Genomic DNA, 25,622 nt, shown 5'->3' with positions numbered 1-25,622 from the left:
AAATATTTCACAAGAAGATTTTTTTGTATTGATGCACATATATAAATAAACACTTTATTGCAGTTTTTATGCGCTTGTTGTTTACAACAATGAATGAATAATTTTTCACAGGAAAGTTGATCCAATGAATCACTCACTGTCTCTTTCAAACAGTGTGAGGAATTGCGACAGGCAGCCTTATGATTTCAGTCCTGATTTTGAGGTTTTCAGTGCTGTCTGTCAGCAAAATTGCAAATAATCAAATGGCTCCATTCCATGATATTTGGTAAAAAGATGGAGCATATGTAAAGGAGGCACATGTTAATTTTGTCACATTAAATCACGAATGTTATTCACCTGCTTCACCTACTTTTTGTGCAAACGTTGCAAATAAATGGTTTATCCTTAAATTTTAATGGTCAGTGTACTTGATCTGACACCAGTTGAGTTACAAACCACCAGAACACACAAGAAATGAAAATCCTCTGTGTCCCAGTCTAAAGGAGAATTACGCTGTATTTGCTGTGACCTGAAATGAAACCCACATTCTGTATATGGTGATCTATCTGTACCAAATACCCAGAAACGACAGGAAAAGACTCTGTCCAATACCATCCAGAAAAAAAAATCATTGAATATTTTAAATATGTTCTGTAAAAGTAACAATGTTATGTTTGCTATTATCATCTTGTGCTTCCGTACGAAATTAATGGGCCTGTTTAACGTAACGATGTCACAAACCGCTGTCTCTCTGGGAAACGCAAGAAGAGCCTTTCCACTCCGGTGCAGATGGGGGCAGTAGACGACACAGCTTCCTATGGAGTGACTAGCTGCTGTCAAAAAGAGGAAGACGTGACCGTAATATTTACAAAACCTGGGCGAAGGACGAAGAGTACGATGTGAGGTGAGTGTATGTTTCCCATATGCTGAATGTTGCAGTGTTAATATTATAAAGACATAAGTAATAGAAACATGTTAATGATATTAGTTAGTAGACATCCTCCTTTATTTCATCAGCGAGCTAACCTAGCATCACATGATGATAAGTGAGTTGTGCGCCACAGGTAAGGACGGCTAATAAAGAAAAAGGGTAGGTTAGGTTTCACTTGTTCCGTGGTTAGTGGTTCCTACAGATCCATCTAAAGTATTTATATAAAATGACTTTTACCTTGTTATATAACACTTCTGGTTTCTCTGCTCCGGTGATTTCCGATGTTTCTGTCTGTTTTTATGTCTTATAACTTTACTTCAGTTGGTAAATACACTGTAGGCAACAAGATTTATGAAGGGGTTATGTAATTTTTTTATTTATTTTTTTAAAGACCTGTTTTGCAAGTATTTTTTGTGACTTCCTGTTTTTGTACGTACATTATAATCAATCTAGTTCTTTTTGTTAACTTAAAATAAACCCTTTTTCTTGTTTTTCTGCGCAGGAACTTTCATCTCATTCTGATGATAGAAAACTGAGAGATTTTCCAACATGCAGGCTGTAGGTGACTTTTTAAACGTGTTCAACATTGAGGTCAGCAGAATATCTGTGACACTCAGCCTCTTCCTCGTTTTCCTCGGTCTCCTCTACTGGTGAGTGAACAAATGTCGAGTATTTGTTTATTTATGATGGACAGTCGGAGAGTTTTTGGATAATGACACATTTTATGTCAGTTTTTCTCTGTACTCCACCACACTTTGCTGGAAATAAAACCTTAGTATGTTTATTTGTGACATATTGTTCTGCTGTGAAAATACAGCAATATATACTATATGTTACATATTATGTATATCCACAGTCACCCATTTTCATAGACTCAAAGGTAATTTCTACAATTGACTGATAGGCAGGGGAGGCCTGTTCCCACATTATTTTATGGCAAACTAAGCACTTAAAAGGAGTTAATTATTGAACTTACATTTTGGTCGCTGTTCACATGAACTCTCAATATGAGATGTTAGTGAAGGAAAAGGAAGGTATCATTAGGATAAAAAAATAAAATAAAACTATCTAAGAGAATAAAAAAACTTCAGGAGTGGGCAGATCAAAGGCGATTCAAGTTAGTTATCTGATTTCAACCCAGTAGATCATGTTTTTCAGTTATTAAATACAAAACCAAAGGCAGTAATACTCCAAACAAGCAGCAACCGAGGGCAGCTACAGTAAATCCCTAGCAGAACATCTCAAGGGAAGAAATCCATCTATTGATGGCTATGAGTTCTGGACTTAAAAACAATATTGTACATTTAATTATGTTAGTTTGTCCAATTATTTTTTGAGTCTCGGAAAATGGAAGAGTATGTATACAAATAGCTGTAATTCCTTAATAATGTAATACAATGCTTTTGTTAAACTCTTTGAATCACTGTGGATGTGTACAGGAAATGTATTATTAGAAAAAGAAATGTATGGTCCAAGTTAACAATATGTAGACCAAAGGACTATAAGGATGGTGTGGAAAGCATTTAACTGAATGTTGTATCTGTGTTCTTTTAGGGCTGGGCGATATGACCCAAAATTCATATCTCGATATTTTTTAGCTGGATGGCGATATACGATATATATCTCGATATTTTTTTTAAAGCCATAAAATAAGAACAAAAAGAGAGTTCTTAGTCAAAGCTGTGTCCCACATGTCACACAGGCACTTTTATTAACATACAGTGTAGATGTACATGAAGAAATTACTCAAAAATAAATTATCAGCATTTATTAAATAATAATGCTCCATAAATAAAAGAAACACAATGTTGTTTTTGTGCATAACAAAAAGCTCACAATTGTGCAGTCAAAATGTAAACTAACAGACGCTGAGCATAATAACGAAGAGACAGATTTCACAGCTGCTCTGTTCCCAACTTCTACTGCGTGACTGACAGCCTGGAGTTTGAAATCCTCTTTGTAACCGTGTCTCTGAACAGGTGCCATTTATGGTCCTTAAACACGCACAATACGGTAATATTACGTTGAAGCACAGTACGTATCACCCCGCGAGGCTCCAGACTAGTGATGGTAAATTTGATTCTTTTTACTGAATCGAGTTTTAATGAGTCACTCACCAAAGTGAATCGGGTTTTTTGAGTCATTTGATTCACTGAGTCAGTTGACCAGAGAGTGCAAAAAATGTACATTTTCACTCAAACTTAATTTCTTTTCTCTTTTCATGTAAATCCTACTGCTAAGATGAGTGATTCTAAAAGAAAACAACAATTTTATAAAGCAAAAAAATTTCTAAAGGGAACATTTATCTTGTTTATTTTTATTTTATTAGTATTTTCCTTAAATGTGTCAAGTATATATTTTCTCATCTAAATGTCCACTGAGCCGTGAGCCAGGGGGCGGTAATGCGCCTTAACATTGGTTGCCAACCAAGAAGAAGAAGCTGTGAGCCCGGAGGGAGGGGGTGAGTGAGTGAGTGATTCGTTCGCTCTATGATTCGGCACAGGAGGGAGGGGGTTAGCGAGTCCTGAGTGACTCGCTGGCTCTACGATTCAGCACAGGAGGGAGGGGGTTAGCGAGTTCTGAGTGACTCGCTGGCTCTACGATTCAGCACAGGAAAGGAGGGGGTGAGTAGCTCAAATGTGCTGTTAGCATGTTAGCAGAGCGATGCTACTGTGAACCGAGGAGCTATTGTCTTGATGTGAGCTTCTACTCAGGGTTTTTTCTTCCAGTTCAGAGCAGAAATGTTTTTGTTAAGATACTGGATGTTGTGTTTTTCTCCACAATTTTAATTATAAGCTAGATATATTGCTGCTAACAGCAACAGGGATGAGTCAGTGAGTCAGTTGGGCTTGTGAATCATGATTCATGAGTCAGTAAAGTGATTCTCGAGTATTGAACGATTCGTTCATGATTCGCGCATCACTACTCCAGACTACGGTAGCCGTAATGCTCCGACAATCCATCAAGCGGCGCGGCTCCGTAGCTTACCAAAGTCGTACTAAAACATTTTTTGACAGATTGCTGAGCGCTGTGTACCACATAAAATCGGTTCGCGGTCAGTAAGCACAACCAGAATTCATACATAAGGTGCACTGTCGATTTTTGAGAAAATGAAAGGATTATAGGCTGTGCAGCCCCTGTGGGCTGCATGTCGTTAGCGCGGTTAGCTCGTTAGCGCGGTTAGCTCGCTAACACGTTGACGCCGTCCAGCCCCACGCACGGGGCGATCCGCGGTAACTCATTAACGGAGATTTGCCGTGTTCATCTTGTCGTTGCCTGCAGGGGAAGCTATGGGGGAAGGGGAGTTGTGTTCAGTGAAGGAGAGGCGAGGCCGAGTAACGGAGCGTAGAGACAAAATGTTTAATATATGTATTTTTGTTGTGCCTGAAATGAACAAATAAATGAATGAAAAAAAGTGGACGAAAGAGAGGCAAACTTGTGGTTCCACAACTATAATTATAACGTAACATACACTATATCGATATAAACGATATTGTCACATCTTATATCTCGTATGAAAATATATCGATATTTTAAAAAAAAAAAAAAAACTCGATATATCGCCCAGCCCTATGTTCTTTAATGTGCTTGATGTTTAATCCTTTCATTCACAACACATCATCACATTTCTGCACTTTTGCCTGTAGGTATTCAGTCCATCCCTTCTCAGTCCTCTCACGATGTGGCATCAAACATCCAAAGCCAGTGCCTTTCTTTGGCAACTTATTCATGTTTCAGCAGGTAAGATACAGTGTAACAAAGGAAGACCAGAGTTACCTTCAACATCTGCTTCATTTTGTATCAAACTGGGATGGTTTAAAGGTTGCAATCTACATCTATTGTCATTTTTAAAAATATTCTGATGCAGTGAAGTAAAAATACAGCTGAATAATATGCAACATTTGTTCCATTAAACTGGGATTAAGCTCCTGCTTAAACTTTTTATTTTCAGTTTTTATAGGGTTGTCAGTTGACCATTATGTTTTATAAATTGATCACTTATAAAGTCAAATCAAATCAAAATCAAATCACTTTTATTGTCACATCACATGTGCAGGTACACTGGTACAGTACATGAGAGTGAAATTCTTGTGTGCGAGCTTCACAAGCAACAGAGTTGTGCAAAAATACAATAACGTAAAACAAGCAAAATATAAGAATGGCTAAATCTGAAAGTAATAAATATATGTACAATATATAAGAGCATATGCATTACTGGATGTGTATACTAAATATGTTTTTCTACGTGTGTGTGTGTATGTGAGTGTGTATATACATATTTTACAAATGAAATAGAGTAAACAATAAAATAAGATATATATAAAATATACAGAGGTCGGTAGTTGACATGTGCAAAACAGTGGCATTAATGTACAGTATGGAGTGCATAATGTTGAAGTTCCAGTAGTGAGGGTGAGGTGTCTATGAAGTGTTCAGCAGTCTGATGGCCTGGTGGAAAAAGCTGTCTCTCAGTCTGCTGGTACGGGACCGGATGCTGCAGAACCTCCTTCCTGATGGAAGTAGTCTGAACAGTTTATGGCTGGGGTGACTGGAGTCCTTGATGATCCTCCCCGCTTTCCTCAGGCACCGCTTCCTGTAGATGTCTTGGAGGGAGGGAAGCTCACCTCCAATTATCCGTTCAGCACACTGCACTACTCTCTGGAGAGCTTTGCAGTTGTAAGCGGTGCTGTTGCCGTAACAGGTGGTGATGCATCCAGTGAGGATGCTCTCAATGGCACAGCGATAGAAGGTCCTGAGGATGCAGGGGCTCATGCCGAATCTTTTCAGTCTCCTGAGAAAGAAGAGGCGCTGCTGCGCCTTCTTCACTGTTTTTTTTATGTGTACTGACCACGTAAGATCCTCAGCCAGATGTACACCAAGGAAGCGGAAGCTGCTCACTCTCTCCACAGCGGCGCCGTTGATGGTGGCATCATGGCTATGATAAGCCGATGTGCTGTTAACCTTTTCTGTGATTTCAGTTATACAAACAGTAAATAATGTGGATATTTTTAGTCTGTCTGATGTTTTTGTTTTCCACTTTCTTTTCAGGGTTTTTTCAAACCTATGAGTTATCTAATAAAAACACATGGTAGAGTTTGTGGGTAAGTAAAAAAAAAATCAGCATCTACTGAAATTACTATTGTGGAAAAATAGCAAACTGAACATTTGCAAAGAGATCAGTACACCTGGATTTTTTTTTTTTATAACAGCATTGACACAGAAACTAATAATAACTCGTGCTACTGCATTTGCTTTCTATGTAGTTCTAGGAGTATTCCTCCCACAGAAACAGAGACACCTGCTGATAAAAAATGGACTCATTACCTTGGATTTAGATTAATAGCTGTTTATCTTTTATTTCTGTGCACACAGGAAAGTTTATATTACATCGCAATAGTACGTCAAGGTTAAAAAAGTAGATACAATGATGATCTGAACATTTTAATTTTTCTGCATTCTGAAATGACGCAAATACTTTACTTAGCATCAAAGGTTTTTGTTTGTTTTGGCTGGTATCTCACTCATATTGTATACATCGGCATATTTCAGGTATTATTTGGGGCGCAGACCAGTCGTGATAATAGCGGATCCTGATATGCTCAGACAGTTGATGGTCAAGGACTTCAGTAGCTTCCCTAATAGAATGGTGAGGACATTAGACAGAGCATTTAGATGCATGACGTGTGTTTAGCAATTATTCCCACACGAACTTACTTCATGGGCTATAATGGATTTTTGCATTTGTGCTCTTGTCTCATTTTTGCAGGCTTTTCGCTTTGCCACCAAGCCCATGACTGACTGTCTACTCATGCTGAGGAATGAACAATGGAAGCGAGTACGGAGCATCTTGACCCCATCCTTCAGCTCTGCCAAACTGAAAGAAGTGAGACATTAACATTTCTATTACTTGTTAGAAAATGCATTGCAAAGTATTTGAATTTTCTATTTTGTGATGTAATGACTCACTAAAGGGTTTTGGCAGGACTGGTTTGAGTCTCTCATCATTTATCTTTTTGAGTATAGATGGTTCCATTCATCAACGTAGCCATCGATGCCCTGATGAAGAATTTAAATGGCCACGCTGAGTCAGCACAGGCCTTTGACATCCACAAGTAAGTACAAAAACAATAAAAAACAAATGCTGAAAGAATCGTTTTTTTAAAAATTTTTTTCAATCTTCTCGTTTATTTATTTATTTTTTTGGTATATGTTTTCCTACAGGTGCTTTGGCTACTTTACCATGGATGTTATTGCCAGTGTGGCATTTGCAACTCAGGTGGACTCGCAGAACAACCCAGATGACCCGTTTGTCCACCACGCTCAGATGTTCTTCAACTTTTCCTTCTTCAGGCCCATTTTGTTATTTTTCAGTTAGTCATCAATATTACTTAATTATTACTTGAATTTCAGATATTTATATAGGACATTAAAAGAGGAAGATAAATATATTTAGGAATGTGAAAAATTGTACATCGTTTTAGACTACGCCTAAAAATACGTTTTTGGAATTGTAATTAATTTTAATAATTTTTAATTAATTAGAAGATTTATAGAGGAAGACAATAAGATGTATTAATTAATGCATTGTTTAGAAATGTTGTTTAGATTTCAACTTTACCACAGTGTTATCAGGAATTCTTAATCATTTTTAAGTGGCAAAGGTTTTTTTTTTAAGGCATTTCATAATTCATAATTACATCTGCGAATTTGTGTCTTACTGTCTTCAGTGGCTTTTCCTTTCCTTGCCGCTCCCATGGCAAAACTTATCCCCAATGAAAGACGAGATAAGATGAATAATTTCTTCATTAACAGTATTCAGAAGATCATCAAACAGCGAGAGGAGCAGCCTCCTGAGGAGGTTAATCTCAGACATTTAACACAGTCACTCTGTGTCTAATGGCTGTAAAAGGAGCCGTCTCCCTGCATCATTTGTTTGAAATAAATATTTACCGTTTTCTTTTGTTTCTTTTTTCTTTTTACATGTAGAGGCGTAGAGACTTCCTTCAGCTGATGTTAGATGCTCGAACCACCAAAGAGAGTGTGTCATTGGAGCACTTTGACACATCAAATGACCCCGAGGAGATCGAACACAGGAACCAGGAGACCCAGCCTTCGGGCTCGGTTCAGGAAAATGGCCCTCCTCATTCACAGGAGCCGTCTGTCAGGCGTCCACAGAAAAAGATGATGACTGAGGATGAGATTGTTGGTCAGGCTTTCGTCTTCCTCCTGGCAGGCTATGAAACCAGTAGCAACACTCTGGCGTTCACCTGCTACCTCTTGGCCCTCCACCCTGGATGTCAACTCAGAGTACAGAAAGAGGTGGATGATTTCTACACTAGACATGTGAGTGTTTTGCATTGTGGTGCTTTGTTTTATTATTTTTTGTTGCATGCTGCATGTTATTGTGGACAGTTATCGATTATATTCATGCTACTGTTGTTGAAGGAATCGCCTGATTACACAAATGTCCAGGAGCTGAAGTATTTGGACATGGTTGTATGTGAAGCATTGCGCCTCTACCCTCCTGGATTCAGGTAAAGAAGGATGTTAAGTGGAAACAGGGTGGCATTTTTATAGCATTTTGGAGGCCATATTTAACTATACATGTATACCATACAACAAGGAGATAAAATGTACATGTCACTGTTTCTCTTGGATATACTGCTTTGCAAGAGTAAGTTGGGCCCATTGGGGAAAGGAGAATGGTGCCATGGCCCACCAAACGCTGACCGCCAGATTTAAGGTGGCTGCATTTGAAAGACGCAGATGTTAAAAAAAGAAACGATGCAGATATTTCGGTCTATTATTTGGAATCTTGCAGCTTTAGCTGTTAGAGGGATTAAATGTTTGTTAACTGTTGTTACATGTAGCCTAAAAGTAATGTAACAAGTTGCAATCCACTTAAAACTTTAGCTGTCTTTCTTGTACACTGTTGCACACGTACACACAGAAACATGAAATAATTTTGGCAGGGTGCTCTAAATAAATGAACCACTGCTGATCTACTGGGATTTTTGTGCACCATTCCTGGGGTTTAACGATCCTATAAAGAAACAATATCCAGTTAGCAGCAGTTCTCTGGGTAAAAATGTTGATGCCAGAAGTCTGAGGAGAATATCCAGGCTGCTTTGAGCTGATAGAAGGAAAGCGTAATTCAAATAACCACTCACTACAGTTGAGGTATGCATCTCTGACTGCACAGAACATTGAATCTCGAAGCAGGCAGTTTTACAGGAGAAGATATTTGGGTTGCTTCTCCTGTAACCTAAGAATAGGGAAGTGAGGCTGAAGGTCACATGGGCTCACCAAAATGACAGAAGATTAGAAAAATATTGCCTGCTCTCACCAGTTGGATATTTGGATGGTGTTGTATTTCTTGCACAGCATTAAAGCATGCAGTCATCCTGCCTTGTATCAACAGTTCAGGCTGTTGGTGATGTAATGGTGTGGGGGATATTTTCCAGGCACACTTTGGGCCCCTTATTACCAACTGAGCATTATTTAAATGTCACTATCTGTCTGAGTATTGTTGCTTATCATCTCCATTACTTTATGTAAAAGAAAGTTTTCAGGCTCTTTGCTGTCCTGTGATAAAGTAAATCGACCCCATGATTCAGTAGCTCGTAGAACCAGATGTATAAGGAATAACTTGAAGTAATAGTTTTCAGTATAACTTTATCAGTCTCACAGCAGTGTGGAGAAATTTGCCCACTCTTCTCTCAATGTTGCTTCAGTCTTTCTCATTGCTTGGGTAAGATTAACAACTGTCTTGAATTATTCCAGTTGTGAATAATCTCGCTCACTATAGAACAACAGACCTGAAGTTGATTTCTGACCAATGTTCCCTCTAAGCTGCGCACGTGCGCAATTGCGCACTGCTGGCACGGTCTCTGCGCACAGAAAATCTGTGTTGCGCACACAAAAAATCTAACCTGAATTGAAATTAAAATTAATACTTTAACAATTCTGTTTTGCAGTGTTAGTCAGTAAGTGACTGGCTGCTCCTCTATGGGATTAGAACAATGCCACCTTATCCCATAGTTCAGCCAATAATGCATATATACGTAGCCAATCAACGTCGTTGACAGGCTATGACAGCGTCCTTATGTGCCGTCACCAGTGTTTGAGCTGGCAAAGCGGCGTGGCTGATGTGGAGTGAAGCCACGTTAATGACAACGTGTACAACCATTGGAGATGTGAGCAGGAGAGACGGAACAACTGACGGGAAAAGTGTGGACTTTATACCAGTTTTTAAATTGTGTTGATCGGCCACGTAAAACCAGAGTTATGATAAAAATATCTGCAATGTTTGGTTTCCTTCCTGAATACTGTCGTTGTTTATATTTACTGCGGGAAGAAACGGTAAAAACGGCGTTTTATAAGAAAAAAAGCTCGAAAGTGCTCTCCACCTGTGAGCAAAAACAAACTCCACCCCCCTCTTCCTTTCCTATTCGTCCAAAAAAGTACCATGTCGACCAATCACAAAATGATATGGCAACGTGGCATCTAGTTGTTAAGAAACGGGGGGAAGTTTTAGGAGTGACGGCGGTGTTTTGAGATGTGAGAGATTTGAGACGTTTAGCGCAAATCTTGTGTAGTTAGTGTGTAGTTAGTGTGTAGTGTAGTCAATAGTTTTGTTGTGTGTGTCAGAACAATGAGGCGACTGCTGAATGTTACAGGTGTTACAGGAGTGATACATCTCCTGTTGTCAGGCCTGCAGGTATCAGGCTGTTGTTCTCCTTTATCTCATAGTGGACAGAAATTATTTTTTGGAGTGGCACAAATAATTTGTGTGGCATCAAATTTGATGCAGAACAGCTGATTGTTCTGTAAATAGTTTGAAATGTTTATTTAAAAAACGCCTTGGCTGCATTTAAAAGAATAGCTGCAAAAAACTTTGTTTGCCAAACTGAGTTACTTTTTTGAAGAACTATATAATTAATTGCCCAACATTGGTCATTATATCCTGTATTTTGCAGACAGAGTTACAGGACTCTCTCCCAGACCACAGACTCATACTCATAATACAAGTCAGAGCTTTATGAAAAATGTTTTTAAAAAAAGAAAGTTGTGTTTTCAAAATTGGAGTTCAAGTTATTTTTACTTCCAATAGTGTTAACATACTGCACAGGTCAATGACTGGATTTTTTTTTAATTTTCATTGTAAGTGGGCTAAAGCAGTTAATTAAAAGTAGTAGGAATGCTGTAATTTGATTATTTTAATAAACCATGTAACTTGGATGGATTCGATGCTGGCGTGACCACAGTGCACACGTCTGATGTCGCTCACAGTGGTCCAAGGGACCGCTCAGGGAGTTTGTGTGTTCGCTCAGACACGTGAAAAATTAGAGGGAACATTGTTTCTGACCATGCCTATATTGATGAACAGGAACAATTGCTTCTCTAAACTGATACTTTTCGTCCTTGGCACTGAGTTAACACGAGCCATTTTATATCTTTTATAGAGGTCAAATTATTGATCAATCAATAAAATGCATTTGATTAGCTGCACCTAGCTGCTAATTACCCTCTTAACTCATGAAGTATGTAGTTTTTCACTGGACTGCAAAGTCCTGTGAAAGATTTTTTGACTTTAAATTAAAAGTTATATATAATGATTTTCTTTTTAATATAATTTTATTGTATTACGTTAATTCCATATTTTGTCCCATTAAGGTTTGCACGAGAAGTTGACCATGACTGTGTAGTGAATGGCCAGTTCCTTCCTAAAGGAATGACAGTGGAGATCCCTGCAGGCTTCCTCCATTATGACCCAGAACATTGGCCAGAGCCTGAGAAGTTCATCCCAGAGAGGTGCTTCAGTCTAATTCTAATAAATGACGAACAGAGCATATACAAATTTAAAAATATCAACACTTGTAACTAACTTTGAAGTCAATCAAATGTTGATGTAATAACATTAATACAAGACAAATATTAACAACATAAAACTAGAATATTTGCAAATCGGCATCATAATTACCCCAGCATAATCACACCTAAGGTGTTGTTCATCCATCTGTCTGGTGAAAGTACACCATGTGCAGCGCTCAAATGACATGGCTGTGTGCCACGTCTCTGATCAAAGTCAAAGTACAGTGTACTAATTATATATTTTAATGTAGTAAAATAATCACTATTTGCCATTGCAATGGTCTGCTGCCTCCCAGCACACCACAGCACAGTACACTATGCTCACCACAACTGAGAATCTCCATAATTTTTCTGCGGACATTGAAAGATCTTAGCCTTCACATTCCCTTTTTGTGTACAACCTCTGTGTTGGCCTCTGGATATATTAGAGAGATCCTTTTTAGTCACCATGGGCAACCGTTCATTATCCTTGTGGTGAACCACAAGATTTAATTTCATGTCCCAGTTTATTTTCTGATGATTAAGTAGCATTAAAGAAAACACACAATGTCTCTTCATGCTATGACGATAACACACAGATATACCTTTCTATAAGACTGTGTGCCTCTAAAAGGCCGGCTGCTGTGTTAAACAGTTTCAAAAAAACCTTAAGCCTATTGCCAGAAACTTACTTGTTCAGTTTGACTCTATCCTTTGAGTTTTGAGCTTCACGTTGAAAAAGTTGCCTGGTATTGCTTTTTCCAAATTAAAATCATCTCTAAAATGAAACGCATAACTGACAGAATGATTTTGTATTGGCACTGCCTTTAATTCTCCCCTAAAGCATCTAACCTGTGGATTATCCCCAGGTTTACCCCAGAGGCCAAGGCCAGTCGACATCCATTCGTATACCTACCGTTTGGGGCCGGCCCTCGCAACTGTGTGGGAATGAGGCTCGCCCAGCTTGAAATCAAAATGGCTTTAGTGCGCCTGTTCCAAAGCTTCAGCATTGTGCCCTGCTCTGAGACCAAGGTATTCATTTATTATTTTGTACTAAAATGTGTATGTAATGTAAATATTTGGACAGTCAGTAATAATGACCATAGAGGAGATGATTGGACATTAGAAAGTACCATAATTTGTCAGCTGCCTTCATATTTGCTATGATGTTTACATAAATATGTAAAGATGGACTTCTTTTGTCTTCAGGTTCCTCTTGAGTTGAAGTCATCAAGCACTCTTGGACCTAAAAATGGCATTTTTGTGAAAATCACAAGAAGGGACCAGAGCGATGGTCCATTCAGTTCTCCATCAGATGATTAGACACCAACCTGAGGGTCAGGGTCTTAGTGTATCATGCCTTTCCTTTGATTTACAGCATATTTACATAGTTACTGACATTCTGCATACCTCAATGATTCAGCCCACACACTGATCTGAAAAGTCGATGATAATGATAATATTGCCGCTGTAATGATAAACACAGTGGCACAAAAGTGCTGTTGATCCAAGTGCTCTTTACCGGTCTCTCTCTTTTGGATACAGTTTAGGTCTTTTTGAACTCCCTGCTGATGGGTGCACCATGCGGGTTATTCATTTGTGAGTGTGCTACAACACAACTCTGAATGGCACTTCTCACAGTCACACGTTTCCACTTTAAGTGAGTCGAATTTACAAAATAATGACATATTTTTGGCAAAAAAGTCGTGTGTTTTTTTTTTTTTACTGATACACTGAAATCTTTGATGGAGCATGAAGTGGTCGTAACTCTGTGCCACCAAAGCTGCTGTTTGAGGGTGAAATAAGTGGTTTTATAATAGGAAAGAAAATCTTTTTGTTCTGTTCCTGATGACCCTTGTCCCTGTTACATGTTACAATATTACATGTCTCAGGATATGAAACACTCACTGCACTTTAACTCTGTGGGACAAAACATTAGAATCCTTTCATTACCTGTGTTGATGAACTCGTTCATTATTATTATTATTGCACCTTATTGGAAGATCAGTTTCCTATACTCATATCCAATCTGTCAATTTAGATTTTTGGCCATTACTTGAGAAACTGCAGTGCTGAAATGTTATTAGGCCTCAATATAAATGATCTAAAAGTGTTTAATTGATGATTCATTCAAATCTTTCTAGGAAACAAAACAATCTGTTTAATTGATTTACATATGAAATGGGTGAAATGCAGCTTGTTGTTGATGCACATATATAAATAAAGTGGTAACATTACTCCTTTTTTCAGTTTTGCAATGTGTTTATTTTGCAACAAAACAAACAATCCAATTTTGTTCCATATCTTAACACCAGATCATCTGTTGTCCTTGCTAAGGCTTGCACTGAGGTACTTTGCTAAGCGTTTCTGCCTAAGGATATACTTCAAGCATGAAAGCAGAGATTTGAGGAAAAGGAAATGCGTACAGTTTCAAGTGCAAAATAAGGATTTTCTGATACATTTCAAGAAAAACCATTACAATGATTTCAAGTTCAACTCCAAGTCCTTTATCAAGATAATATTACAATACTGAAAATACTGCATACTATAATCAAATAGTTTGTTAGTTTTATAGTAACCTTTCTCACTCTCAACTTCTGACACATTAAGATTAAAAAAAATTAGAAGATTTGGAGAAATCACCACAATTTCACAAGGCCGATGACTGCGACTTATTGAACTGCAATGAGAAAGTATCTTGCAGGCAGCCTGGGCTTTTTTTGGGAACATTTGCTGTAAAATTACTAAATAACTCATCTTTTAGGAACGATTTGAATTTTCTTTAGCCCAAAATAGTTGAGGAATTGCAGTAATGTAAAGTGCACATGTTAAATATAGGCAAAGCTGATTTTCTCTCTGTGGTCAGACGACAGTACTTTGTGAGTGCTTTGTGCTTCTGAGACACACCAAGTATTTATAAACCTGGTCTTCTCTTTCAGAAACTGGTTGAATTTTGTCTCTAGCACAAACGGTAACAGAATTGAAAAAACTTGCATGACGCTGCATTTAAAACGGACATGAGAAGTCACTGTCACTGAACATGTCACAGGAATAAGAAGGTACATTTAAAATTAAAGGCTGTTTATACATATGAGCTCTGAATAATCAAAATGTAAAATGAAAACCTGTGGAGTGTTCATTAATTGCGTTTTTTAAACATTTTGTCATTATCTGTGTTAACTATTAAATTATTTTAATCATTTTTCTAAACTTTCAAATCCACCACGAAACTAAAGAACATCCCATCCACAGAGTTTCACTAGTCTGAAAACGGTAAGGCAAATTGCGACTTATGAGTAGTTGATAATGTATTCTGGGTAAATCTGCTGTTTTTCAAAGACAACGTAAATGCTCGGGTTGTTCTCAGAGTCGACGCAACTATCGTAGAGAGTTCTTCCATTTGATTTTAGCGGCGGGCGAACGTACGTGCTTCTCCCCTTGGTGTATTCGCCTACCAGGACCAGGGCAACAAACATAATCTTCTTTGGAGTTGCTCTGACACTGGCATATCTGTCAGAGTAAGATGCATCTCTGGCAAAGTAGCTCCCTAAAAATAAAAAAGTGTTACTCTTAATATAGTCCAAAGAAAAAAAATGCTAGTGATTTAGTACTCAAGAGTTTTCTGGTGTTCATTTTGAGGAAGATGCATTCCTTTTATGGCTTTCCGGTGTCAAATTTTAGCTACAATGTGTCCATTATACTACAAAAAGTGATGAAAAGATTGCTTTGCTGTACCTTTGCCATAGGCTGTGCCATGGACCCCACACATCCTCCAGTCAAAGTTTTGCTCACAGATGGCCTCTATCAGAGACTCATCAGTCCCGTGGAACAAATACATCATTGAGGGGTCTCCTCCATTCCTCCCCTTCATCTGCTCTTTCTGCCTGAAAACACAGTGTATGACTTTTAAGTGGAAACATCCTCGTTGCAGAGATTTATGTGTAAAACCTTTCTGTCTGCATCCAGCTGCTTAATTTAGCATAAAGACTTGATATGAGGGGGAAAAAACTAATAACCCCATCAGATAGCTAGTGAAGATTCAGCTATTTGCTGTGCTGGGCCAGTACTTAGTCCAACACCTGTAAAACAGTTTGGGTTTTTTTTTTCCACTTTTTAACAGTAACAAGTTCTGTTGTGTTGCTGCTAAGGTAAACTACACTGTGTAGAGTAGATTCACTATTTTATCACCTGGTTCCTCCAAAAGTTCAAATTATTTCTTTAAAAAAGCCAAAAATCCCTGTCAGTAATTTACCACTGGAAGACTCTCCACAGAGACGGGTTCTGGATCCTTTGGATGCTGTTAATTTTTTTCACCGGCATTGTGCGTCTAAATAAAGACTCAATCAGATTGTAATCTGGTGCAGATTGGGAGAGATGTATTAGCTGAAAGACAAGAATAAAGTGCAAATATACAAGTCAACAATAAAAGTAGAAATATGTATTTAGTGTTTAGTAATACTGAGCACAGGGTTTGGGGGGGGGGGGGGGGGTGGGGGTGGGGGGGGGTTAATATAAGAAAGATACCTTGTATCCAAACTCGGGTATGGCATTTTTGTCCCAGTGAGATGGTATGCTTTCAGCTGTGGAGGAGCTGGAGCTCTTTGATGACGTACTACAGAGAAGACATGCAGTATTTATTTTGTTGGTAAACTCACTTAAGACAGCAACCAACCAAGACTAGAAATATTTGAATAGCCTGAATCAATGTGCACAAGTGGAAGTCAAAATACCTCTTCAGCTTGTCCTCCTTGTCATGAGCAGACACAAAGCGAGGTCTCCTCCTGACGTCTCGCTTGGTTTTGAATTTTGTATTCTGCTGATACATCGCCTGGTTTCCTGTCGCATCTTTGAAATGAAGAATATATTGCTGTTTGCCAGCACTGAACGAAATCTCTGTATCTCTGTCTTCAAGGTATACATTCTCCAGGGTTTCAGAAGTCACTGATGATTCCTCATCACCCTAAAGAGAACACAACAAGCAATCAAAGTTTAGATTCCAAACATGCTAGATATAACACATTTGTTTGCTCAGAAAAGTTCTGTTAAGGGTGGCAAGATCTTCATACTCATTGAAAGAATCACAATAAGTCACCTTTCCATATTCCAACCATTTCCCACTATCGTCCTTCCAGTACCAGACCCACTGTGTTGTGAGAATGAAGTGAGGGGGCTTCGAGACAGAGGAGGCAGTGGACAGGCGACGAACTGGAGAGTTTCCATATCTCATGGTCCTGAAGTCCACTGACTGCTCAACAGGGGATGAAGAGCTAAGAGGGACGTAAATTCCATCAAAATTAATGGAAATCTATAGACCTGAACTCATGTGAATAACAGTAATATGCGTTTAATCTTTTACTGCAGATGCACCCAAACTGTGTGCACTGTACAGCTCTGTGTTCTGTTTCTTCATGTACCTTTGAAGAGACAGAAATCTGAAAAGCCCTAAGCTGGGCGAAGGTTGATCCATGCAGCTTGTCTCTTTTGCTGGGTCACAGTATGCCTTTTCAATTTCCTCCATAGTGGGCAAGTCCTTCCAGGTTACACCATCAGTGTCTAAAACCTGCCATCTGTAGGGTAGATGCCAATGGACACGTGCACACTTGTCTATAAAAAAAACACACACCAGGCATTAATTTATTAGGCAGTACACATATGGACATAGACCTATACGTGTTACTGTACTGTAGATATGAAAGGCAGCTTCCATCATCATGATCATTACCTTTGAACCCGCAATGTCTGCGAATGAAATAGAGGCAGATTTCATTCATGTCAGCATTGCTCGGTGGCTTAGATGGACAAGCAGAACTGGTTGGGGATCCAGGATTGCTGTGGGAAGACTGCTGGGAAGGCTGCTGAGTTGGGGGTCTTACCTCTGTTAGCACTACAGAAGAGACATATTTATATTGTGTAGATTACTGGTCTTGCTGATTGACAAAAATCTGTGCAAGACATGTTTTTATAAAATCTGCTTTACCAGTGACACCAGTAGCCTGCCTCTCCTGTTGACCCATGATGATACATTTATTTCTGTAGATCTTGTGAAGGTTTTCAATATTCTCACGACCGAATCCTCGGAAGAGCTTCATCGCATGTTCATCGAGGCCATGCTTTCTTTTGCACGAAGAGCCAAATTTGCAGTCACCCTGGAAAAAATGCTGGCAGACATGGAGCTTTGTGCACGAGGTGGTGAATTTACATGAGCCGTGCTGACCGTTGCCCTTGTTGTAATGTGAGCATATCTAAAAGGAATCATAAAGGAGGATGAAGTTCACATATTTTCAACAGAAGAACAAGACAATCTCCACAATTGCCTCCAAGTGCAAACCGCTAAACATACCTCAGGAAGCAGATAAGGATCATTCTGCAGTAACAGCTGGAACAGCTGTTTCTCTGTGAAATCATGAAGACTGTATTTCTTCAAAAGCTCTGCATTGTATGGAAATGCCACACTGTGTGGATTCTTACACTTCCCTCTGTAAATGACAACATGCCATCCAATTAAAATATCCTGTTTTACTTATAATATTTTTCAATATTATTGCTTTTGAGTTTAGTGTCAGAGCCAACATATCCATCATTTTACATAGTCAAAAACCTAATTTAAAGATGTATGCGGTGGTGCTAGTTGAAGTCATTATGCAAATAGACTGTTTATAAGGTTGGGGAAATCTGCATTCAGCTGAGACTAAAGAAGTCACTTGGATGAGTTTAACGTTTCTCCCGCTAAAAACGTCGTATCCAGATGAAGGCATGACCTTCAGCGTGAGCAGTAGGCTCTCTTTATCATTTATTTACATTATGGGTGTGTTGTATTTGGGAAAAATGATCAAAGTTCTCTAATTGAACTGTCAAATTGCTGCCATCTTCTGGTCAAAATGTTGCACTGCAATCATGCAAAAATTAGGAAATAATGGAGTGACCCAAATTCGTAAAATTCATGAATGTGACGGAGCGCAGTCCCCATCAGGCCAAGCTAAAGTCACATTTAGCAATTTTGATTACGATGATCTCCACAATGTTTCATGAAATTCACTTCGGTTTTTATGTAAAGTCAAAACAAGAGTTCTTATCAGGTCATGGTGCTCATTCCATCATCATTCACCATTTACACTGAGTATTAAAAGCACTTTCCCTGTGGGGTTTTAGTTACACCTGTGTTCAGACTGAAGATTAATTGCTCTGGGAATGAGGTCACTGTAAAGCACCAATAAGATGACGATACGTTGCAACCATAGGCGATGACTAATAGTAGGAAAACGAACCTGAATCTGCGATTATTTGCTGGGCTTTAAAGTTTAAACCCACGCAAAGCCCTTTTGCGCTGTGCACAGTTTGTTGAAAAACCCCATCGTGAATGATCATTTATGGCGGTGATAACCATCACCAAGTCTTTGTTATTACAGGAAAGCTTTCTAAAAAAAAAAAAAAAATAGTAGGTTACTTACCCGAAGGTGCACTCTCCGCAAACAAAATACTTGCACAGGTGTAACCCATCGCACTGCGGACACTCTCCAGCTTTTTTCTGACAGAGCCGCAGATTGGTTTTAGCCACTACCAGACTATCCGGGCTGATTATTTTACTTCCCGTCTTTCTGCTTTCTTTAATGGCTATTTTACCATCGTCAAAGAGCACAGTGCGCAGGACCGAATCCGCAACCGTGAATTTCTGTGCGAGCTGATCTTCTAATTTCCCGAATTCCAAACACCCCTGGTTGTCGCACAGGGTCTTGATAATGAATTTAGACAGAGTCGATGTCATTCTGCAATGACATTTGTTCCTTTAGCTAAGAAATCCAAGTAGCCTAGTTACAGCTCTGATCTAGATCTCCATTTCTCTGGCTACGCTCGGTTACTCAGAAATGAAACTGAAACTTAAACATAGAAAGGTTTGTATTATGGTTGTCCTGCCCAGAAGGAAAGTTATCGCTACAAGTTTTTTTTAAATACAAAAATAAATGGATATAGTCATGACGGCGAGATTGCGTAGCATATAAAATCTGAAAATAAAGTGAATTTTATTTTAAGTTAGTAGGAGTGGATTTTCATGTGGTTGCAAAAAAAATCAAAAATCAGTCGTTAAAAACAAATGTAACAAGTTTCACCTGGCAGGAAATTTGAAAAGGTAGTGGGTGTGTGAGGTGAGCGCGCTTCTGTGGGACGTTCCAGATACGATTAACTCACTCTGGTGCGAGTGGGTATGTTGTAGTGATGGTAAATTTGATTCTTTTTACTGAATCGAGTTTTAATGAGTCACTCACCAAAGTGAATCGGGTTTTTTGAGTCATTTGATTCACTGAGTCAGTTGACCAGAGAGTGCAAAAAATGTACATTTTCACTCAAACTTAATTTCTTTTCTCTTTTCATGTAAATCCTACTGCTAAGATGAGTGATTCTAAAAGAAAACAACAATTTTATAAAGCAAAAAAATTTCTAAAGGGAACATTTATCTTGTTTATTTTTATTTTATTAGTATTTTCCTTAAATGTGTCAAGTATATATTTTCTCATCTAAATGTCCACTGAGCCGTGAGCCAGGGGGCGGTAATGCGCCTTAACATTGGTTGCCAACCAAGAAGAAGAAGCTGTGAGCCCGGAGGGAGGGGGTGAGTGAGTGAGTGATTCGTTCGCTCTATGATTCGGCACAGGAGGGAGGGGGTTAGCGAGTCCTGAGTGACTCGCTGGCTCTACGATTCAGCACAGGAGGGAGGGGGTGAGCGAGTCCTGAGTGACTCGCTGGCTCTACGATTCAGCACAGGAAAGGAGGGGGTGAGTAGCTCAAATGTGCTGTTAGCATGTTAGCAGAGCGATGCTACTGTGAACCGAGGAGCTATTGTCTTGATGTGAGCTTCTACTCAGGGTTTTTTCTTCCAGTTCAGAGCAGAAATGTTTTTGTTAAGATACTGGATGTTGTGTTTTTCTCCACAATTTTAATTATAAGCTAGATATATTGCTGCTAACAGCAACAGGGATGAGTCAGTGAGTCAATTGGACTTGTGAATCATGATTCATGAGTCAGTAAAGTGATTCTCGAGTATTGAACGATTCGTTCATGATTCGCGCATCACTAGTATGTTGGTCGTGTGACCACAAGTTTTAATCAAGTTCTAGATCGACTGCACCTCTGCTGTCCTTCTTTTTTATTCTTTTGGTTGATTTGTAATTTTGTTTTGGCAAAGGCTGTTATGAATGATTGGGAGTGAGTCTTGTAAGGGCGGACTAACCTCTCTTCTTGTTTTTTCGTTTATTTGATTGTGCCACTTCCCTTTACAAACCCAGGTTGCGGGTCATGCATAGCGCTGAGACCCGAATTGTTTGCAGTGCGTGGCCACAGGTAAACTGATTGCAGTGTCTCTAAAACTGGGTGTGGCGGTTTGCAGTGTTATTTGTTAGCACCAGTGACTGTAGAGCACGGGTGTCGGACTCCAGGCCTCGAGGGCCGGTGTCTTGCAGGTTTTAGATATCACCCCGGGTCAGGGTTAGGTTGATTAGTTCATTACCAGGCCTCTGGAGAACGTCAATACATGTTGAGGAGGTCATTTAGCCATTTAAATCAGCCGTGTCTGATCAAGGACACATCTAAAATCTGTGTTGGAGTGAGGATGCATGTAAAAGCTGCAGGACGGTAGCTTTCGAGGACTGGAGTTGGACACCCCAGTAGTAGAATGTTTTGTAAGTCCTGTCTGGGAATGAATGGGGAAATGTATGTTTAACTCATGGAATAAATAAATTATACATTTACTTCTTTGACATTTTATTCGACACATTAGTGCTCGGTTACACAAGCAAACAAACAAACAAAAAACCCAATATATATCTTCAAAAAGGCGAGAGCATGTTTTAAACTCTATTACTCTCATTGCAAAACTTACTGAGTAAAACGTTTCCAGAAGTGCGTGAATGCAACACTAGGCCATAGAAACCAGAGGTTCAGTGTACCTTAGCAACCATGGAGGACGAGATTTCCTTGATCGAGGAAAATGGCGAGGTCACGCAAGAACAGAAGGAACTCATTTACAAACGGATCGAAGAACTAAAGTAATGACAGTTCATATTTATTAAAATAAAAATAACTCCGTCCTATCGGCTGTAAGCCTACAGCTGACTTTATTTTACTTATTCCGTATAACCCACCAAAGTTACTTGCTAATGCTCTGCTAATGGTCTGTAATTTCAGCTAAATGTTACTAAAATACAACTTTCGGTCCATTAACCATTAGCTAGAAAGGTACAGGGTGAGCTGTTCCACCCTCTACATAATGCTTTTTCTAATTAATTTTTCTTAAAGTAAGCGGTTACTTCTCCAAGCATTTTTAAGTGATTTTTTTTAAATAAATTTTATTTATTTTGCTTGCTTTTCTTATTCATTCTTCCCCGAGGCATTCCAATGCAGCCCTCCTGGCAGAGAATGACATGTTTGAAAGCTTCATTTTCCGCCTGGATCCACAAGACCTGGTGTCCCAGGCTGGGGGAGAGGGTGCCGGGGCAGCACGAAGCTTGAAGCTGGGGGCTGGGGTAAGTACCACAAATGTTTATTAAATAACCTTGAATGCAAATCCTTACTTGCCATTATAGGTCTCTTCCTAAAAGTAAAGACTGCATAGTAATTCTTCACACTCAACACATAACTACACACAGCACACTTTATTTGTCAGAACTTGTTAATTAGACAATAAAGAACAAAGTCCTTTTTATGGCTGTCCCAGCTGCAGTGTAATGTTTTTATAGTTTTAGGTAATGTCAATTTATTTACTGTTTGAGACAGGCCAAAATAAAGCAGATCTTATTGCATCCTATGTACACTCTTTCCAGCCAATAAATGTTTGACTCTGAAAACATTTGCATTCTCTTCCTTGAACAAAACATCATAGGATACTATTTTGAGTTTTTGTGCCTTCAGGGCGTTGGATGGAGGCGAAAGTCCAGGTCCAACATATCGGATCGTTTTCAGCCGCTCACTTTAGAACAAAAACTGTACATAGCGCAGAGAGAAGTAAGAGAAACACAACAGGACCGGGAGAAACTCAAACTGAAATCTGAAAAAACCAAGGACAACTACAAGGTTACAACACACACTTGCAAAAAATAAAACACAATACATAGAAACACTCACTTCAGGTACATTTATTCATGAATCATAACCGTCTTTCCAGGCCTCTATGAAGGAAGTGGAATTACGTCTGGCTGATCTCGGGAAGGCCAAGAACGATTTTGAGCGTAGACTGGTCAAACCCACAAAGGACAACACGCTAGAAATGAAAGAGCCAGAGAAGGTGCTCCAGTACATTGAAGACAAGTTAAAGGTAACAAAACTTGTCTTTTTAACAAAACAGTGACATCAACATGTGCACAGCAGTATTTGAATAGATTGTTCCAGGTTAGAGGTATGCACATTTCCAAAGGCCAGGGACTTTTTACCCTTTTAAAGTCATATTATTAATTTTACCCAAGTATTTTATATAAAGTCAATAAAATTACTAAGATTATTAAGATGGGTTGGCTTCTAAAGATTGAAGCAAGCAGCGTAAAAAACTTTTATTCACCTTTGTTAGTTATCAGCTTTCTTCAGTCCTGTTTATAACCTCCCTTTCACCTCATTCTGTATTCTGTTCAAACGTATGTACAGGTCACCCAGCTGGAGACCTTTAATGTAAAGAATCAGGCACTAAAGCTCCACGAGAAGAAGCTCCTGCAACAGCTGCAGCAGAAAAAAGAGATGGGGAAAGCTGAGTATGAGGTAGAGAATGAAAGCAAATGTGTTGCTGTCAAGAGATTGTGTAGGTTGTTAGACTGTTACACAAGAGGACAGAAAATCAATGTACAGTCTGCTTTCTGCTGCCAGAGTTTGTCAATGTCTTACATGTTTGTAACCATTTATATACTTGCTCATTTTGCTAGTGTGTAAATGCAAAGTTCTGTGTATTGCATCTAAGGAATTTTTTCAGGAGTATGACGAGCCAAGACCTGACAAAAACCTGGATGAACTTCAGATCAACAGTTTGAAGGTTCAGCGTGTTCTCAGCTCACACAAGGTAACTCGCTGGAAATTTGTCAGATGGTGTTCTTGGCGTTATTTCCAGTATAACCTTCAGCTTATCTGTCATAACTGTGTGAGCAGGAAAAGCTGCAGAGTGTGACATTAATGTCGGCAGAGCTGAGCAATGACATCGCCAAAGTGAGGCAGATGCTGGCAAAAATAGAGGAGGAGTTACAGCATGCTGAGAAGGTTTGTCAAAATTAGTAAAACTTCAAGAATCTAAAACCCCCAATTTTAATACCTGATCTTTCTCTCCTCAGGAGCATTCAGCGGCTGAAGCCCTTAACCACAAACTCAGACGGCAGCTCAGAGATTATCAGGCTCCTGATATCACTGAGTACATGCATGTCAAAGACAAATACAAGAAGCTTAAGCAGAGCATTCACACTTGGGAGAGAAAGGTTGGGATTGCTGAGGTAAAATGTTATTTTTATTTTGTCTCTCCTCAATAACAATAAAACTGTTGTGCTATAGTATTAAAAACAACGTAATCTCTGTTTTAACTAGATGGCCTTCAAGACCCACAATAAAGTGTGGAACAAACAGGTTGGAACTAGCTCCGGGGAACACCAAATCCCAATAAAACTCCCACACATAGCAGGACATAACATGTAGAAAAAAGAAGTTTCCCAGATGACTGATTTGATGACAACAAGAAAACTTTCCATCAATCGTTCTGCGTCTGCTTTGTTTATTGTTGTTTGCAATCTTTTAATGTTTTTTGTTAAATGTAAAAACAATGGCTTTCATCATCATCATATCTGTGTCCCTGAGAGTTACTTATTCAAAATTATGATTGACATTAAAAATACATTGTGTTATTGCTTTTCTTTTCTTTATTTATGCAAATGTGACTCATTCATTTAAGATTAAGACAGCCGTTATTGACACAAAAGGGAAACTTGTTCTGTAATGCAGTGTGGTGCCCGAGGACCATCTGCAGCTGTGGGCCTTTGCCTTGTTCAATGGCACAATGACAGGAGAATGAACGGATCATGTCACGGCAGGAAGAAACGGGAACTTCTGGAATAAACAAAAGCAAACTCCACACATCAGGGCCCTGCCCTAACCCGTGTTCACAACAAGGACTCGGGACTCTTTCTGCGAGGAAATGTGCTAACTACTCAGTTTGTGTTTGTGGCTTTTCTGCCTTTTGTTGTGCTCTCACAAGTTTCTGTACTCTCATCTTATTCAGACCATCTATTGCTTAAAAGGTAGTGCAGGTCGTTTACTAGCTGTAGGATTAGAGGTTTCATCCCTGGCTCTTGTAGTCTGCACATTGAAGTAACCTTGCGCAAGATACTGTTGTCCCAATGCATCTAACAGAGTGCGCATGAATGTTAGTGTGCCTAGGTTTAGAAAAAAGCACTTTTATGAATGTATGCGAGATTGGGTGAAGGTTTGTAGTAAAATGCATTTTGAGTGTGCAATTAAAGTAGAAAAGTGCTTTGTAAGCATCGATCTATTTACCATTCATCTACTCTCTTTTTGACTGTTGCAAATCTGAATGACTACAATCTTGAAACTGTACTTCTCTGCTATCCAAACAGAACACCTGCCAAGTGTGAAGTAGATCAAGTAAAAGGTTGTAGAGAACATAAAGAATAGACACACACTGGCTGAGAAAGGGGCTCTGTGGGAAACAGATGACACCAAGCTGGTCTTTGTCCCCATACAGTGAAGGCAATGAGTCTGTGTTATCTAATTTAATGAAAGCTTTCACAATTTTTTTTATCATTCTTGACAATACCAGTGTATGTTATTCTTTGCAAAACTGGTAATTTTACTGTTCTGGCTCAAACGTCTTTTAGGGGCACTAAAA

The 25,622-nt window shown here is 39.0% G+C and overlaps 3 protein-coding genes across 4 annotated transcripts; 2 read left to right on the top strand and 1 right to left on the bottom strand.

Moving 5' to 3' along the window:
• The first annotated feature begins 777 nt into the window (after positions 1–777).
• Positions 778–14,006, top strand: LOC134631598 (thromboxane-A synthase-like). Its single transcript, XM_063480078.1, has 14 exons — positions 778–883; positions 1,413–1,560; positions 4,558–4,651; positions 5,960–6,012; positions 6,461–6,557; positions 6,678–6,794; positions 6,935–7,023; positions 7,133–7,281; positions 7,639–7,769; positions 7,898–8,254; positions 8,357–8,445; positions 11,588–11,725; positions 12,634–12,796; positions 12,974–14,006. The coding sequence occupies exons 2-14, from the start codon at positions 1,460–1,462 to the stop codon at positions 13,085–13,087; spliced, it is 1,692 nt and encodes a 563-aa protein (XP_063336148.1). The 5' UTR covers positions 778–883; positions 1,413–1,459; the 3' UTR covers positions 13,088–14,006.
• Positions 14,007–14,017: 11 nt separating this feature from the next.
• parp12a (poly (ADP-ribose) polymerase family, member 12a) lies at positions 14,018–19,610 on the bottom strand. The gene is made up of 11 exons (XM_063480077.1): positions 19,213–19,610; positions 18,105–18,240; positions 17,742–18,006; positions 17,487–17,648; positions 17,179–17,368; positions 16,857–17,031; positions 16,495–16,724; positions 16,289–16,376; positions 16,017–16,147; positions 15,500–15,648; positions 14,018–15,311 (listed from the first exon to the last, which is right to left on the bottom strand). The coding sequence occupies exons 1-11, from the start codon at positions 19,524–19,526 to the stop codon at positions 15,055–15,057; spliced, it is 2,097 nt and encodes a 698-aa protein (XP_063336147.1). The 5' UTR covers positions 19,527–19,610; the 3' UTR covers positions 14,018–15,054.
• A 930-nt stretch (positions 19,611–20,540) lies between these two features.
• On the top strand, positions 20,541–25,535 carry cfap263 (cilia and flagella associated protein 263). 2 transcript variants are annotated; one of them, XM_063481229.1, is made up of 10 exons: positions 20,541–20,606; positions 21,043–21,097; positions 22,143–22,278; positions 22,664–22,825; positions 22,917–23,066; positions 23,390–23,500; positions 23,697–23,795; positions 23,882–23,989; positions 24,061–24,216; positions 24,308–25,533. In XM_063481229.1, exons 3-10 carry the CDS (start codon positions 22,177–22,179, stop codon positions 24,413–24,415), a joined length of 996 nt encoding a protein of 331 aa, XP_063337299.1. In that variant the 5' UTR covers positions 20,541–20,606; positions 21,043–21,097; positions 22,143–22,176; the 3' UTR covers positions 24,416–25,533. The 2 variants fall into 2 exon arrangements, with proteins under 2 accessions (XP_063337299.1, XP_063337298.1); XM_063481228.1 differs by lacking the exons at positions 20,541–20,606; positions 21,043–21,097 and adding an exon at positions 21,640–21,801 and having other exon boundaries at positions 24,308–25,535.
• The last annotated feature ends 87 nt before the right edge of the window (positions 25,536–25,622 follow it).

Source organism: Pelmatolapia mariae, linkage group LG7, assembly GCF_036321145.2.
Source record: "Pelmatolapia mariae isolate MD_Pm_ZW linkage group LG7, Pm_UMD_F_2, whole genome shotgun sequence".
Classification (NCBI taxonomy): domain Eukaryota; kingdom Metazoa; phylum Chordata; class Actinopteri; order Cichliformes; family Cichlidae; genus Pelmatolapia; species Pelmatolapia mariae.
The sequence above is the reverse complement of the archived record's forward strand: the minus strand, read 5'-3'. Positions and strand labels throughout refer to the sequence as shown.

Bases quoted from the DNA above. Each gene is read 5' to 3' on its own strand.
- parp12a (XM_063480077.1), bottom strand. From the start codon at position 19,526: ATGACATCGACTCTGTCTAAATTCATTATCAAGACCCTGTGCGACAAC. The intron at 18,241-19,212 runs GTAAGTAACCTA...TGTCATTTACAG, and splicing joins TGCGGAGAGTGCACCTTCGG to AGGGAAGTGTAAGAATCCAC. The intron at 16,725-16,856 runs GTGACTTATTGT...TGTTCTCTTTAG, and splicing joins AATGGTTGGAATATGGAAAG to GGTGATGAGGAATCATCAGT.
- LOC134631598 (XM_063480078.1), top strand. From the start codon at position 1,460: ATGCAGGCTGTAGGTGACTTTTTAAACGTGTTCAACATTGAGGTCAGC. The intron at 8,255-8,356 runs GTGAGTGTTTTG...CTGTTGTTGAAG, and splicing joins ATGATTTCTACACTAGACAT to GAATCGCCTGATTACACAAA. The intron at 8,446-11,587 runs GTAAAGAAGGAT...TGTCCCATTAAG, and splicing joins CTCTACCCTCCTGGATTCAG to GTTTGCACGAGAAGTTGACC.
- cfap263 (XM_063481228.1), top strand. From the start codon at position 21,713: ATGGAGGACGAGATTTCCTTGATCGAGGAAAATGGCGAGGTCACGCAA. The intron at 23,796-23,881 runs GTAACTCGCTGG...CTGTGTGAGCAG, and splicing joins GTGTTCTCAGCTCACACAAG to GAAAAGCTGCAGAGTGTGAC. The intron at 23,990-24,060 runs GTTTGTCAAAAT...TTCTCTCCTCAG, and splicing joins AGTTACAGCATGCTGAGAAG to GAGCATTCAGCGGCTGAAGC.